The following is a 15,540-nucleotide window of genomic DNA, read 5'->3' as shown; positions in this document are numbered from 1 at the left end:
AGCAAACAGGTCCCTGGAGGAGGGAACCTGCACCCTAGACTTCAGTTATCTGAACGAATAGTTTCTGAGTTAGCGAAAGACCGTGGGCAGAGATGGCCAGAGGGAAACAATGCGTGACTCAACCGGCAGAAAGCAGGTCAGGGAAACAAACCTGCCAGTACCTCGTGCTGGGGTGATCGGGCACAGGCTAAATGTCATGTTTTGTTTTTTTAATATATTTTCATTGGTTTCAGAGAGAGGAAGAGAGGGGGACATTGAGAAACATCAGTGATGAGTCATTGGTCGGCTGCCTCCTGCAGGCCCATCGCGCCCGCAACCCTGCCTGTGCTCCAACCGGGAATCGAACCCCGATCTCCTGGATCCTAGGTCGATGCTCAGCTGCCGAGCCACACTGGGCGGGCAGATTTCATGTTTTAAAGGGATGAGAGACAAACCTGAAGATGTCTGCAGGGAATGGAAAACTGTAAGGTGGACTCTGGAAGATTTTTCAGTGAAAAAGTGGAAAAGCTCAGTAGCTGGAAAACAAGCTCAGCAGGCAGGTTTCACAGCAGGTGAGGCAGCTGAAGAGCAGAACTGGGTGCCGCGTGCAGGGAAAGGCCAGGTGAGCCTGGGGTGTTCCCTGGGTCCCAGCTAAACACCACCTTCACCTCAGCTGACACACCTGCCCCCCGCCCCCAATTTCTTTTCCTGTTGCCGGCCGCAAAGTCTTGCTCACTCCAACTCATGAGTGAAATGTCCACTTTTCTCCACCCCCCGCAACCCCGTCCCTGCCTGGAAGCTGCAGAGCCCCCACCGCCAGGCCCCCTAGCCTTTGACCTGGCCCGGGCGTGGCCCTCGGCCTGGCCCGCTCCCCCTTGGCGGGCTCCGCTCCAGGCCTGCCCTTGGTTCCGGCCACTGCCCTTTTCTCAAAAGCCAAACTAAAGTTCATGTAGCCTGGAGAGAGGACCTAGATGAAAGCCAGTCTTTCATTAATTTCCACGTGTTCACATTTCAGGTGATGTGTCGCACAGAATGTACTAGTTTAGAACAGCTCTTTTTCACTCATTTAAAAAAGCCAAGTTCTGCATCACGGGCATCCGGGTCTGGTTGCCCCTGGCGCCACCTCCGGGCTAGTGGAGCCAATTCTCCGGGGCCCACTGGCCAAGCGGTTTGAGACCCAGCAGCCCCCTCGCTGGAGGCTTTGTCCGAAGCCCCAAGTGCCCACTGGCAGAGCATTGAGACAGTGGGTTTAAAAACCCTGTGGGTGCGTCACCTCCCCGATGCTCAGCCCTGTGTGGGACACCGTGTCCCACAGCCAACACTTCAAATGTGAGGTCACAGCCACACCCTCCTGAGCAGTCACTAAGTTTGCCTTTTCCTTCCCCACCAGGGCACCGGGACGCTAAGCGCTCCCTCCAACACTGACGGGTGGTTCCAGGGGTAAGGTGCCTCCCCCGCGTACTGTGGGGAGAGCCCTCATTTCTGAGGGAGAATTTTTTTGGGGAAATCCTGCCCTATATTCAGGCATGTGTGGTGGTTAGAACTTGAGTTTCGGGAGTCCCCGGTGTCTGTCCCTGCAGCGTCCATGGCCTGGCTCACACAGCGCTCAGCGTCTGCTGGGGCGCGCTTCCTGGGACTCCCAGGAGCCCCCCGAGGGAGCAGCTTCCTCTGCATCATGCAGGCGAGGACACCAGGTTGTGTATCACGTTCTTTTCCTGGTCTCCCCGCTCATGGCCCAGGGAAAGGCATTCACAGACCCCCCTTCCCCCGGCATTACCCCACCTGCCGGCCTTGCTGGAGGCCCAAGAAATGGCCAGGCTCAAGGCAACACCCACTCCCCCCATTGTCTGGGTTCTGCCTCTTGCTCCCTGGGACTTTGGGCAAGTAGCACACGCTCCCCACCCCCACTGCATCATGAGGACGCCGAGTCCCCACCCATGGTGGCTGTGGAGAGGTCCGGGAGGGCCCAGCAGGTTGGTTCCACCTGATGAATGCCCTGGCCCAGCCGGCACCTTCCAGTGCCTTCCAGGCTGCAGCCCTGCCCCCTTCCCCACAGTTTGTAGGCCTGAGTCCATGGTTGGTTCGCCCCACGGCCTCCCTTCTCCACCCTGCCCTGGGTCCTCTGAGTGGTCCTGTTGGGCTCAGTGGGGGGCTGCAGGGTAAGGCCTTAGGCCCTGGTGGTCAGGTACACACAGCCCACCAGGCCAGCATCTGCAGGGCCCCTCAGCCCCTGGGAGAATTGTCCCCACCTGTAGTGCATGGTACTGGAGAGGCCCGTCACAGGCAGGTGGGAGCAGTCTAAGAATGGAGCCCCGGATCCGTGCCATTCCGGCCGGGAGCTCTGGGGTGGAAGCTGGCACGAGGCTCCCTGGCTAAGCCTGAGGGCACCTTCTCTGGGAGCCCCTGGAGCCACTGGCTGTTGGGATGCCAGTCCCCCCTCCCCCCCCACGGAAGGCTGGAAGGAGGCCAGGTGCTCGCCCACCTGCCTGCCTCTGAGGCTGGACGGCCTCTTCATCAAGTTTCCCTTTATTCCCTCACGCAGGAGTAGCACACAGCCAGGGCGGAGTTCAGGAGGCACAGAGTGGAAGGAGCGAGCCGCAGCAGTCAGGGACGCCTCACACCCTGACCCAGCCTCAGGGAGGCCTGGGGTCCCCCCTCCAGAAAGTCCTGTCTTTAGGCCCTTGGGCGTTTGAGGACCCAGGTACCGATCCGGCCAGCTGTGCTGATGGCAGGGCCTGGCCAGAGCTGAGTTCTCGAGGAAAGGACTGCGTCTCCCACCCCAGCGGGGGATGGACTCTGCTGGCTCCTTTCCCAGAGGAAGGCCTCCATGGACGACACACTCGGTGCCTGGGCCTCCGTGCTGCTCAGCCTCAGACCAGAGCCCAGGACACTGGGGATGACCCAGGGAAGGCACTTGGCTTGGGCCTGCAGGCCCCACGGGGGTGCCAGCCCTGGCTCGGTCGGATCTGCGGGCCCAGGGGGAGAGGGAGCAGAGGGAAGCCCTGGAAAGTGGCCCCTCTGAAGGTGGCTTGGCTTTGGCACTGGCGGGCTGAATGGGGCTCAGAGCTTGGCCCGGGGGTGGCTCTGCAGCAGGGCGCGCATGTCCAGGAGTGCCTTCTCCAGGTAGTGCGCCATGCGGTTGGCGTTGGTCTCCGCACAGCTGTTGTAGGCTGACACCGAGAAGTTGATGTGCGACTCCATGGGGTTATAGCAAACGCCATAGCCGTCCGGGACCACAGGTCCAAAGAACATGACGCAGTCTGTCTTGGAGGGGACCTGGGGGTGGCACAGGACTAAGGCTCTGCCCTGCCCGCCTGTCCTCCTAGCCCCTCAGTGGCACCAGCCTGCCTCTCACATCTTTCCCGCGTGTGCTCTGCCCAAGACACCTCTTTCTCTTCTCTGTCACATAGGCAACTCCCTCTCGTCCTTTGGTGTCCCCTCCATGGAGCCTCTTTTACATTCCTGAGGGGCTGTAAGTGCTCCCTCCTTGGGACTCCCCAGACCCCCCAGCTCATCCTGGGGGCCATCACTACCTCAGTCCCTGTGCTCCGGCCTACACTGTGCCTGCACTGAGAGCCGCTGGGGCAGTATGGTGCTGTCCCTGCTGTGTCCCAGCGCCCAGCACAGGCTGGCAGGGATCAGATGTTCCTTCGTGTCTTCTCCCCTCGGGGTCCCCAACTCTTCAGACTGCCGCAGCCTTGGTGGCATGTGTGGCCCGTGTGGGCCATGCTGCCCCCAAGGTCTGACCATGTTCTAGACCTTGGCTCTAGTCAGTGCAGCCTTTGCTCCGCTCCAGCTCTGGTGGGTTCTGCTCCATCCCACCCCAGGGCACCTAGGGCAGTGGCAGGGGCCCTGAGGGCGGGGATCCCCGGACAGCTCTGGGGCAGGGGCTCACCTGGCTGGTGGAGAGGTTGAAGTGCATGGCGATGGCATAGGAGGTGTCCATGAAGATATCAGGCATGCTCACCAGGTCCTCGATGGCCTGCAGCTTCAGGCCCAGCAGGTGCCGGTCGAAGGCCTCCCCGCGGATGGCCTGCAGAAGGGGCGCTGTCAGGAGCAGGGGCTGCGGGACCACAGGGTGCCACTGCCCCCCTCAAAAGCCTGTGGCAGCAACACCTCCATTCACTGGTCCCTTAGACCCATGAGACCAGAGCAGCCAGGAAGGAGAGCCCTCACTTCACAGCTGGGGATACTGCCCAGGGAGGCAGGACAGTGTACGATTTAAGAGCATAGGCCTGGAGCTGGGTGGCCTAGCACCATCCTGGCTGTGGGACCTTCGCAGGTCACTTACATCTTGGAAGCTCAGTGTCTTCATCTGTAAAATGGGGACAGTCACTGAACTCCCCTTGTAGGGTGGCAGTGATCTAAATGGACGTCTGTGTGTAACACGGGCAGAGCCTGGCACACAGGTGCTAGAGACAGGGCAAGGATGGGAATCCAGACCTCCCCCTAGCAACTGTAGCCTGAGCTGTCAGATGGCAGGGATCCTCCTGTCTGCCCACCGCGCACACCCGCAGCATCCTGGGCTCCAGGGTACTAAGAGAGCATGACACAGATTCAGAGGCTCACCTGGAATCTGGAACTAGGGCAGTCACAGGGCACAGCCTTAGTTTCTCCAACTTTAAAATGGGGGTGTTCAGCCCTGTTCCAGGTACCCCAAGGCTCAGGGGAGGGGTTCAGGCTAAGGGTAGGCAGCTATGCAGACAGGTGGGAGATGCCAATGTTCAAGCACATGGGGACAGAAAGGGCTCCCTCACCCGGTCCGTGCAGGTGCGGTGGGCCTGCACAGCCTTCCGCAGCAGCTCCACCTTCTGTTGCTCCTGTGGGGGTGAGGGTGCGAGGGAGCTGAAGCGCCATCCTTTCCCTGTCCCTGCCACCCTCTCCACAGCCCACTCCCCACCCAGCACTGCATTCTGAGGAGGAAGTGGAGCTACCATCACTTTAGGGCAGGTGCTCACTGCTGATGAGTGAATGAATGGTTCCCTTTTCTCTTGGGCTGCCAGGAAGCTCAAAGCTAAATCCACAACTCCACCTTCTGTTACATTCCCAGTGCCCACCAGAGCGGGGATACCGCAGGTGCTCAATCAATGCATGTTGGCAGAGTGAAAGGGAAGGGAGGAGGCTCTAGTCCAGCTCACCCACCTCCCCCCAAACCTCTCACCATCACACTGGGGTCGTCCATGGCTTTGACAAAGCTCAGCGAGTCCATGGAGGCTGAGCGGATGGTGTCCGTGCGGCCCAGGTGGAACATGCGCAGAGAGGCGCTCTCGTAGGTGGCACATGCCTGCCCGTAGATCCTGGTGGGAGACGGGGCTGAGCACCCCTCCTCTGCCCCAGGTCTCCTCCCCGCTCGTGGGTGGGCAGGGTGGGGCCGGGCATACCTGTAGTAGGCCAGCTGCAGCGCCATCTGTATGAAGGCGTCAGGGCTCAGCTTCTCTGACTTGGGGAAGTCCTTCCCAAAGTGGTGGAACACGGTCACGATCATGTCCAGGTCCTGGATCATGCTGGGTGGGGGGGAGGCAGTGAGGAGTGGGCACCGGCGGCCCTGCCAACCCAGGGAGGGAGGCCTCGGAGCCAGCTGGGGACATGAGAGACCTGGGACTAAAGCCTCCTGGGCCCCCAGCGCCTGCACTCACATGCCGAGATTCTGCTTGGCCTTCTCAATGTCGTTCTTGATCTCAGGGGTGATGTTGAACCGCAGCTTCTTGGGCATGGGCAGGGGCACCATTGGAGAGCGCACAGCCTCGGCCTTCTTCCTGCACGACATGGGGCCTCAGGCTCGTGCTGCTGCCGGGAGCCTGGGTCCATCCCTGGGGCTGGGCTGGGGAGGGTGGACCCCGAAGCTGAAGGGTCCTGTCCAGGGAGACCCTTGGGCTTATTCTTCTGAAGTTGCCTCCAGCTTTCAAGTGGCCAAATGAAGGAGGCCCGGGAGGGGTGGGAATCGTCCAAAGTCATGCAACTGGGAGGGGGAAGAGCCAGGATTCGGACCCTGGTTTGTTTGGCTCTAAAACCCACACCCTCTCCTGGCTTCCTTTGAAGAGACAGATTCCCAGACATGGGGAAAATGCCATTCCTCACAGGGCAGTCTGTCACCTGTCGGCAGGACCTGGGGAGACGGGTGGGTGGGGGAACCTCACTCACGTGTACTCAATGACGTGGTCCACGAGGGAGATGATGGGGGGCCCCTCTGCTGCTGCATGCTCATAGACGAGCCCACAGGAGCCATCTTCCGCCACGATGAACTGTGGAGGGGGTTGGGGACCTGTTAGCCCAGGTCCCTGGAGCCGCTCTTTGGTCGGGTCCCAGAGGAAGTCACCTCAGGGCTCTGCTGACCCATTACGGTTGTTGACAAGAGCTAACACTCAGCAGGGCCTGGGACCTGTCCCAGGCCACACCAAGCACACCCCAGGCTCATGTAGCTCATCGAGTCCTGCAGCTCTTCCTCCCACAGCCCGTTTTACGGGTGCAGGGGGGAGTCAGGACCAAGACTGAGCCGCTCTGCCGGCCTCTGATGTGCCGCAGGGGTGTGCGGGGGTGACGGTGGACTCTGGGCCAGGCCTGGTAATGACAGGCTGGCTGCCTCCCGATTACAGCGCGTTGCCTGCTGGCTTCCTCCCGCTGTACAGGACGCCAGGCAGGTGCTCAAGGGGCAGGAAGTCCCGAGGCTGCAGGGGACCAAGTGTGGTGTGTGGGGTGGGAGCCAGGCCCTGCCGGGTCCTCACCTGCAGCGTCTTGTCGAACCAGCGGTTGCCGCTGTTGAGCTTGCTGCCACCCCCGTGCAGCATCTGGCCGGCCACCTGGCTGCGGTACATGTCCTCCGAGACACGAGGAATCACTCCGTCCAGGCACACGGTGAAGATGCTCTTCTGGATGGAGCGCACGGACTCCCGGTTCACCTTGTCTGCGGGGGGACGGTGGGAGGGGCACAAAACGGGGTGTCAGGCTTGGGCGGCCTCCAGAATGTCACCAAGTGCTGGGATGGCCTTCAGAGCCTTACACTCAACAGGGCCCTGCAGCCCCACAGCACCCCGAGGCAGCGCCCACTGCCAGGCCCTCTCCAGGAACGAGGAAGCAGGCGCCCAGGGTCTCCCGGAGAGCCAAGTGGCAGCCAGGGACCCCACACAGGGCTCTGACTCGGGAACAACGCCCTGACTAACATGGCTTGGGGGCCGTGATGGCAGAGGAGGGCTCCTCAGCCTGAGGACTTAGACTCGCACCCCGCTTGCTACAATAGAGAGAAACAAATGAGAGCAGCTGAGCTTCCTGAGCTGGGTGCAGTATGGCCACCCAGCGCCTGGGTGGGCCGAAGCTGGACGGGCCGGCCTCCCACTGCCGCCATTGGGCACCTTTGATGAGGGTGTTGTACGCCTTGGCCCAGGAGTTGCGGTGGTTGGAGGTGAGGATGCCCACGGGCTCTTTGTTGGTCTGCAGCGATGAGTTCCAGATCTTCTCCAGCTGCACGAAGAGCTGGTCCGCGGTGAGGGGCGTCCCATCGCTGTGGTACACGTCCAACTCGAAAAACTGTCCAGGTGCAGGCAGGTGGAAGGAAGGGGGCTGGTGAGGATCTCAGACTGGCAGCAGTCATGTCCCACCCAGCCCCCTCCTGGCCCTGGCAGCCCAGAGGTGGCAGTGAGTGCTGTCCTGGGCCCAGCTGAGGGGACAAGGTGAGGCCAAGGGTGAGAGACAGGGAGGATGTCCTGCACTGTTCCCCACAGGGTGCGCAGGCCGAAGGGCCCTCTTGGCGTCCCTGAGGCTGGAGCCCAGCCAGGCACCCAGTAGACACGCCCAGGGCATGCCTGCTCCTGGGGCACATAGGCATGTGTGGGGGGAAGTAGCCTTCTGGCTGTGCCCTCCTCCCCTGCCGAGCATGGGAGCCCAGGCCCGTGGGCCCACCCACCTGGTAGTTGTGCACCACTGTGATGTGAGTGGGCGGCTTCTTGGTCTTGCTGAAGTTGATGACCGAGTCCTGCTTGGGGCCTGGCACGCGGCAGGAGGACAGGATCTGATAGTACTGGTTCATGCACAGCGGCTTTCCGCCCAGGTACTCCACGGGCAGGGTCTCACTGTGGGGCAGAGGGACAGTTAGGGGAGAAGGGAAGAGGGAGCTGCTGGGTTCGTGGGGCCTGGGCCAGGCTGAGCCAGGTTTTACACAAGCAGTGTCTGTCCCTCATGTCCCCACTTCCCCTTTGCCTGAGCAGGGGCCTGAGAGAGCTGGGCTGGGGTCAGGCGGCCTGCTGTGAGTCACCCTGGAAACTCCCTTCCCCTCTCTGGGCTCTAATTTGCCATGGGGGAGATGAAGCAGCCAGTCAACCTCTGGGGCTCTTTTGGCTGGGACAGCAATTCCAGGGGTTAGGGTCACCAGGAGGAAATCCCAGCAGCTAAAGCACAGGACCTAAGCGTCCTGACCCCCGGGCTCTGTCTCCCCAACCCCAACAGAGGTTGGGCCAACAGGAAGTGAAAGCACCCGAGTTCTGGGCCTGCCCAGCACCCAGGGCTTGGGTCTGGCTGGGCCAGGCTGGAATGAGCATGTTAGGCAGGCAGGCAGGCTGGGGTGGGCAGGCTGCTCACTTGTCAATCATGGCCTTGAAATCCAGCACGCCCTCGATGAATTTGGCAGCAAACCTAGGGAGAACAACCAGAGATGAGAAGCTGTGTAGACACCCTGAGGGCAGTCCGGGGTCAGGGACACCTGCAGGGCGAAGGCAGTGACCAACTGCTTCACTCCCCGCACTGCCTGTGGAGCCGGGAGGAGTTCAAGCTCGCCCTCCTGAGCCGCTTCTCGCAGCCTCTGAGGGAGATGGGGGGGCTCGGGGAGAAGCTGTGGCCAGGTGCCCCACAAGACGTAGGAGCTAAGGCCCGGCGGGCAGCACGATGGAGGCTGGATCACGGGTCAGTGCACCCGGCTCCACCCACAGAGGGCCCAGCCTCTGACCCACAGTCTGGAGTCTGGATTGGGACACCCCTCTCAGGAATCAGTTACAGAGGGACCCGGGACCCCAGGGGATGGGGAGCGTGATTGGGGGGCAGTGGCTTGAGGCGTCCCCTCCCCTAGGTCCCTGTGTCTCCCAGGCTACCTCTCATACTGTCCTGCCTCCCTGGACTGTCTGGGCTACACCGACCATGTCACGGGGACCACTAGCGGAAGTTCCTGGGCCTGAACCCCCAGACCTTCCCAGGATGCCCTGGTGCCTTTAAGGGCAGTAGGTGTTGGCCGCGAGTGGCTGGTACTTGGGCAGGAGATCCTGTCACTGGTATTTTTATCTCTGGTAGGACTGGATCAGAGGCCAAGGCAAGTGACATGGCCGAATGGGGAAGAGGGGACTGTGTACAAAGGTCACCCCTGTGGCCAGCGGGGAGAGGGCAGGAGGGTGAGGTGCCAGAACTGGGGGGCAGCCTCAAGTTCAGGGAGAGGGAGGGGCCCCAGTCCAGTGTGGCGGTGGACAGCTATGAAGCTCTGGAGCCGGGAAGACCTGATCCCTGACCCCATTCAGCCAACACTGAAAGGTGATCTCAGGCGGGCACCCTCACTGCTCCGAGCCTCAGTTTCCCCATCTGTGAAACAGGAACGATGCTCCCTCCTTCATAAGGCTACATGAAGGGCCAGAAGGTGACAAGCAGGGCCGGGCCCCTCCAACCTCGGAGGAAGTGGGCTTCAGGGTCCCGGAAATGCCCAGACCTCGCCCCTGCCGCCTCCTGCCCCTGCCCAGCCGCAGCCACTCACCGGAGCTGTCCCTGCAGATCCACGAAGTCCTGCCTGGGCAGCACCAGGCCGGGGCTGGAGTAGATGACCAGGGGCTGGCGGTACTGGAGGTAGGCCGTCTTAAGCCACCACTCGGACAGCTGGGGGAAGGAGCAGAGCCTGTCAGGAGGGGCGGGGGGGGACTTAGTGACCCTTCCCCCAGGCCAGGGCCCCTCTGCCACTCTGTGCAGCACAGACTCTTAAAGGGAAGCTCAGACCCAGCACCCCCGCCCCTCAAGCCCCCCAGCAGTGTCCCATCATCTCCCCTTGGCCTGAGCCAATCAGTGGGAGAAATCAGCCACCACGCCAAGGAAAAGGTGTGAGGGCAGAAGCCTGGCGGGAAGCCTGGGTGGGAAGAGAGCGGGCGGGGACCTGAGCCACGTTTCTCTAGCTTACAAATTTTGGTCAATGATTTTTACTACTTTTAGAGACAAAAATGTATGTCTGATAGATAGGAAAGTAGGGGAAGATATAGAAAAGGAGAGTCCAGTGGATGAGGTTTGCTCATCCCACGTGGGCACTTCCAGGAAAGCAGGAACCCAGGGTTCAGTGTCGGATGGGAGGCCCTGGTCCCCCGTGACCTCAGGGGTGTTGGTGTCAGACTGGGGAGTGGACACTCACTTGGATCTCGAGGTCGGGGCAGTCTGGGGGAAGCCCACTGAGGATAAAGCACTGTACTAGTGACAGGCGTGGGCTGCATCCAGTGGGTGAGCATGGTCCTTCTGGGACCTACTGTGCACCTGTTAAAGGCTCAGGCCTTGGAGCTGCGCAGCTCCCAGGTGATTGTCACCCTTGAGCTCTATGTGCCTGACTCAACACTGCCTGCCCTGCACCCCTTCCCATGTGCTCTCTCCCACAGGTCCTTTAATGCCTGGAGATTGGTCCCACCCTGTGTTTCCTCTGCCCATCTCAAGGAGCGGTGGAACAGGATGTGTTCTTTACCCCAGATCCCCCGGGAAGCTGCTGGTCTGTGGCGCCAGGCCATTAGCCTTGGGCCCTTGGCAAGGGGTGAGGGGTGGTGACGTGCCTAGGCTGCCACTGGGTACCTGCTGTCTGCTCACCTGTAGCCTGTTTGAAGGAGGTGCAGGCTAGAGAAAGGTACAAAAATGCTGGACCCCAGACTCTCAGCCCCTGATTCCAGAGTCCCAGGCCCTGGCCTGCCCGGGCTCAGCACAGCCATCCACGAGTTGGCACCTCCTGCCTCCTGGGTGCAGTCCTCACCCTTCCACCTGCCCCCCTCAAAGCACCTCCTACTTTGTGGGGCCAGACCTGGCTTTGCTTCTGTCCTACAAACCTGCATCTCCCTCGGTTATCCCTTCTCCATGAGTCCCCCTCTCTGTTCCCTCACATAGTTGCTTTAGGTCAGCACTGTCCCCCCTCCCAATACCCCCATCAGCAAGTACTACTGGCACCCAAACACTCTAGACTGAATGACTTTCCGCCCTCCCCCTGCCAGCATCTCCCTCGGGGTGACGGCACCAGCCTCCCCACCTGCCTCCGGCCCCCACTCTTGCTCCCCTCCCAGCGGCCAGGGCAGTCACTTTAAACTATGTGTCGAGGTCTAAGATGTGTACAGAAAAGTGCACAGAGCACCAGCATAGACATGTTCCCAAGAGGTGAGCACATCTACGTGTCAGGCTGGGAGAAAACAGGAGCAGCGATTCCCCACTGAACACTAATCCCTGACTGAAGCCATCCTGTAGCCGCCGCCCACGCGAGAGCCCCCCCCCCTTCTACCTGCACCCTTCCTCCCACCCTTGTACTCCCTCCAGCCTCTGCCTGGCCCTGAATTCACCTGTCGCTGCCTTTGCCTGGGCCATTGCCATGTGTCTCAGATCAACGCCACCTCCTCCCGGCCTCTCTGACCTTTCTCCCCCCGTCTCAGCGCCCTGTCTTATTTCTATAGAACTTCACTACCTGAAATGACCTGGACCACTTATTGTGTCTTGTTTAATCCATTCTCCCCCCGTCCTGCTTGAGTGTCAGCTCCCAGAGGCCATCGCTGTGTCTCTCTTGCTCACCCAGCACTCTGCCTGGTGCCAGGCACAGATCAAGTACTCATGAGACTGTGGCGCAAACAAAGGCACCAGAGTGGCCAGTGTTGGGAGAGTCTGCGTGCAGCAGGGACAGACCACCCCGTAAGGCGCTCACGACGGCCCGCAGCCTCTGGGGTGGGCCCGTTCCCCTTACCCTCCGTGGGAACTGGGGGTAGGGGCACCTTGGTCCTTGCTCACCCAGTTCTCCGTCTTCTTGGCCCTGCGCTCCAGCCCCTTCTGCAGGCGCTCTCCCACGCCCCCTGCAGCCTGGAACTCCTCCACCAGCTGCTTGGTGTGGGCCCACTCCTCCTCGCTCACGATGGGCTGCAGCGTCTTCAGGTAGTGGTCCAGGGTCTGCTGGAGCGGGGGCACGGGCAGCCGGGGCAGGGAGTCCTGGTGCGCCTTGAAGCGGCCGGCGACCTTCGTCAAGGAGGAGGGCTTGAGGAAGCCCAGGGGCCTCACCTGCAGGCAGCAGAACATCCTGTTCATTCTCTCACCAGCTCCGGGAGGCCTGCTGATCCCCAACTGCAGCCCTGGGCACTTATGTGCCCATCTCTGGGGTGAGAGAGGGCCTCTTGGGTGGTGCCAGCCCTTGCTTCCTAGCCCTCAAGCTATAGGCCTATAGGTGTCTCCACCTCTCTGGGGCCTGGAGATACAGGTAGGGATGGGGGAGGGTGGGGTGTGGCCACTGCTCCTGGCAGGGCTGGGGAGCCGTCAGGATGAATGGCACCTGTTGGGGGCGGCGGGGGTGGGAGGGGCCTCTCAACTGCCTGGATGCGCAGGGCCCCGCCTTTCTCAGCCCAGGGCTGTGGGCCAGTCAGCAGTGAGGGGACTGCCCCCTCCCAGGGGGACCCACCTCCTTTCTCCCACCCTCGCAGGTTGAGAAACAGGCGGGAAGAAGAGAAAACGAGAGGGAGCCAGGCGATTACAGCGCCTCCGGAGGCGGCGAAGCCACAGGCCGCTTCCCGTCTGGGGGCGGGGAGGGAGGCGGCGCGGGGCAGCGCTGCGGCGGGAGAGCTAAGTGGCCCGGTGCGGAGGGTGAGAGGTGGCAGAGAGAGCCCGGGAGACTCGCAGGCGGGCAGAGGAGGGCGCTGGCAGCAGTAGGCGGGCAAGCGGCGGAGGCTCCGGTCCGTACCTGCTCCTTCTGCTGCCCGTCCTCCATGGCAGGACTGAGGGTCTGAGCCCTGTCTGTCTGCCTTGGGCTGGATCACTAAGCCTAACTGTGCTACCAAGTGGGCGAGCAGAACCTAGCAAGAGGCAGCCACTTGCCTGGGCTGGAAAGAGAAGACAAGAGCCAAGGTTCAGGCCGGGGAGGCAGAGGTGGCCCACGGTGGCCGTGGCAGCATCTGGGGTGTGGCTGTGGCAGGAGGAGGGCTCCACCTGCCCTCGCTTCCAGAAGGGGGGTGGGGAGCGGGCGGGAGGGCTGGCGGTGGGCACCGGAGAAGTAAAGCTGGAAAACTTTCTCCTTTCTTCTCTGGACGGGCCCAGAGCCAGGGAGGCCGGCCAAGTGTATTAAAAAAATACACCTGCTAGAATCTGTGTAGCTGTTTGATGAAGGAAAACTTGGCCGGAGGGCAGAAACTGACTAGCTGCCAAGTGCTGCACAGCCCTGAAATTAGTCCTGAAAATTGGGGGTGGTGCAAGGGAGCAGGCTCTGGGAAAGACCCTAAGTGGACAGTGGCGACGAAGAGCCCTGCCTAGCCTCCGTTTCCCTCCAGAACTGGTGGGAGCCCTTCTAGGCCGCCCTTCCACCAAAGCTTGGTTCTCCTGAGTTGTCACTCATCCAGTTGGGGGCCAAGAGCGAAGGATTTTAGGCATTAAAAAGAAACCAAAGCCCGGCCGGGCGTGGCTCAGGGGCTGAGCATCGACCTAGGATCCAGGAGATTGGGGTTCGATTCCCGGTCAGGGCACAGGCCCGGGTTGTGGGCTAGGCAGCCGATCAATGACTCGCTCGTCATTGACGTTTCTCTCTCTCTCTCCCCTTCCTTTCCTCTCTCTGAAATCAACAAAGATATGTTTAAATAAATAAATAAACCAAAGGTCCGGCCGGTGTGGCTCAGGAGTTGAGCATCAGCCCATGAGCCAGGAGATCACAGTTCAAATCCCCGTCAGGGCACATGCCCAGGTTTTGGACTGGATCCCAGTGGAGGTGTGCAGGAGGCAGGTGAACAATGACTCTCATCATTGATGTTTCCATCTCTCCCTCTCCCTTTCCCTTCCTCTCTCTGAAGCCAATAAAAACATATTTTTAAAAAAAGTAAAATAAAACAAACCAAAGGACGCTGGGTTTGGGATTGGACTAGATTTGAGCCACCAGAGCTAGGGGGTTCTGGCTGAGTCTCTCCTTGCCTCGGTTTCCCCAGCAGTAAAGGGATCGGGTCACCCAGGAGGTCTTGGAGGGTGGGATGGGGACACAGCTCAGGGGGCAGTGGCAAGAGCAAGGTGGAGCCTGAGGACACTGGAAGTCTCGGCCAGAAGTACCCTCGGAGCCCTGGGCCTGGCGTGTCTGTTTGAAGGTTCTTCTCGGCCCAGACAGAGGGACATGCCAACAGGGATAAGCTTGGGGCGGGGAGTAAAGGGACCCAGATCAGGGAGCTATGGATTCCTGCTGCCCGCGGTGCTCCGGGGAGGGCTGGGGGGGCTGGGGACAGGGGCGCTGGGCTGCCACCTGCCCCCGCCCCCCGCCCGTCCCGGGCTTTCTGGGCCCCGGCCCGAGGCCCCCACGTGAGCTGCTCTGGCTGCGGACGCGGCTCCCCAGGGGCCATCCGATCGGTGCACGGCGGCTGGCCGGGTGCACGGGGCGGAGACGCGGCTCTGCCCGGCGGGGCGCGGGCCACAGCGACGGACCCCCGCGCCCCGGCTCCCGGGCCCCGCCTCGGGGTGCGGGGCGGCCTGAAGCCGGGGCGCCGCGGCCTCTCCCGGGCCTTGGAAATGTAGCGATAAAGGCCGGGGTGGACCCAGCCCTTGACCTTGACCCTGGGCCTCGCCTCCGCCAGCCCGGGGAGCCCCCCGGCCCCCGCCCGCAGCCGCAGGCCGGCTGGACAGCGGGCCGCCCGCCCCCCGGGGCCCCCGGGCCCGCGGGCCGCACTCACCACGGTCCTGGCCGCGAGCGCCAACATCTCCGCGGCCGCCCGCGGACGCCCGGCCCGCTGCGCACCCCGCGCGGGGCAAAGTCCGCGCCGCCGCCGGGGGCGGGTGTCCGAGGTCGCGGCGGGGGGGCCGCCGGCCGCACGGGGCCCGCGCCCACCACCGGCCGGGCGGGCGGCGGGCAGGCGGGAGGAGGGCTCCGGGCGCGGGTACCGGCTCCGCCGAGTCCCGGAGGCTAGTCCCGGGCGCGGGGCGGGGCCAAGCGCCGGGCGGGGCGGGCGCGGCGGGCGGCGGGGGGCGACCGCGCCGGGAGGAGGGGGAGAGGCGCCCGCCCGGGGCCCGCTCGCCCTCCCGCCTCCGAAGGCGCCCCCTCGTTCGGGGGCAGCGGCGCGCCCTCCCCTCCGTCCGGATGGCGCCCTTGAGCGGCGCTCTCAGGGTGGCGGGGACACACAGCCGCGGTGACAGGGGGGTGTCTGCTGATAGCCCTCGGGACGGGCCAGGGCCACGCACAAAGATGACAGGTGGGAGCCGCCCCGCAAAGGCATGGCTGCCGCACCGTCCCTCGCCTGCCCCGCAAAAGCATGGCTGCCGCGCTCCCGGCGTCCGGGGGCCGCCTTCCGGTCGGGTGGTGCGCCGGCCGTTGCTGCGCATGCTCCGGGTGCCCCGCACCATCATGGCCGCCGCCGCCCCGGGAGCGCA

General features: G+C 62.6%; 1 protein-coding gene across 2 annotated transcripts; it reads right to left on the bottom strand.

Moving 5' to 3' along the window:
- Positions 1-2,489: 2,489 nt before the first annotated feature.
- On the bottom strand, positions 2,490-14,951 carry CRAT (carnitine O-acetyltransferase). Of its 2 annotated transcripts, XM_087823035.1 has the most exons (14): positions 14,847-14,951; positions 11,953-12,216; positions 9,701-9,819; positions 8,548-8,601; positions 7,877-8,042; positions 7,326-7,500; positions 6,702-6,880; positions 6,121-6,221; positions 5,616-5,735; positions 5,361-5,483; positions 5,141-5,276; positions 4,737-4,799; positions 3,875-4,012; positions 2,490-3,255 (listed from the first exon to the last, which is right to left on the bottom strand). In XM_087823035.1, exons 1-14 carry the CDS (start codon positions 14,871-14,873, stop codon positions 3,040-3,042), a joined length of 1,881 nt encoding a protein of 626 aa, XP_087679161.1. In that variant the 5' UTR covers positions 14,874-14,951; the 3' UTR covers positions 2,490-3,039. The 2 variants fall into 2 exon arrangements, with proteins under 2 accessions (XP_087679161.1, XP_087679162.1); XM_087823036.1 differs by lacking the exon at positions 4,737-4,799.
- Positions 14,952-15,540: the final 589 nt, after the last annotated feature.

The sequence above is a fragment of the Miniopterus natalensis genome, chromosome 12, assembly GCF_054644295.1.
Source record: "Miniopterus natalensis isolate mMinNat1 chromosome 12, mMinNat1.hap1, whole genome shotgun sequence".
NCBI lineage: Eukaryota > Metazoa > Chordata > Mammalia > Chiroptera > Miniopteridae > Miniopterus > Miniopterus natalensis.
The sequence above is the reverse complement of the archived record's forward strand: the minus strand, read 5'-3'. Positions and strand labels throughout refer to the sequence as shown.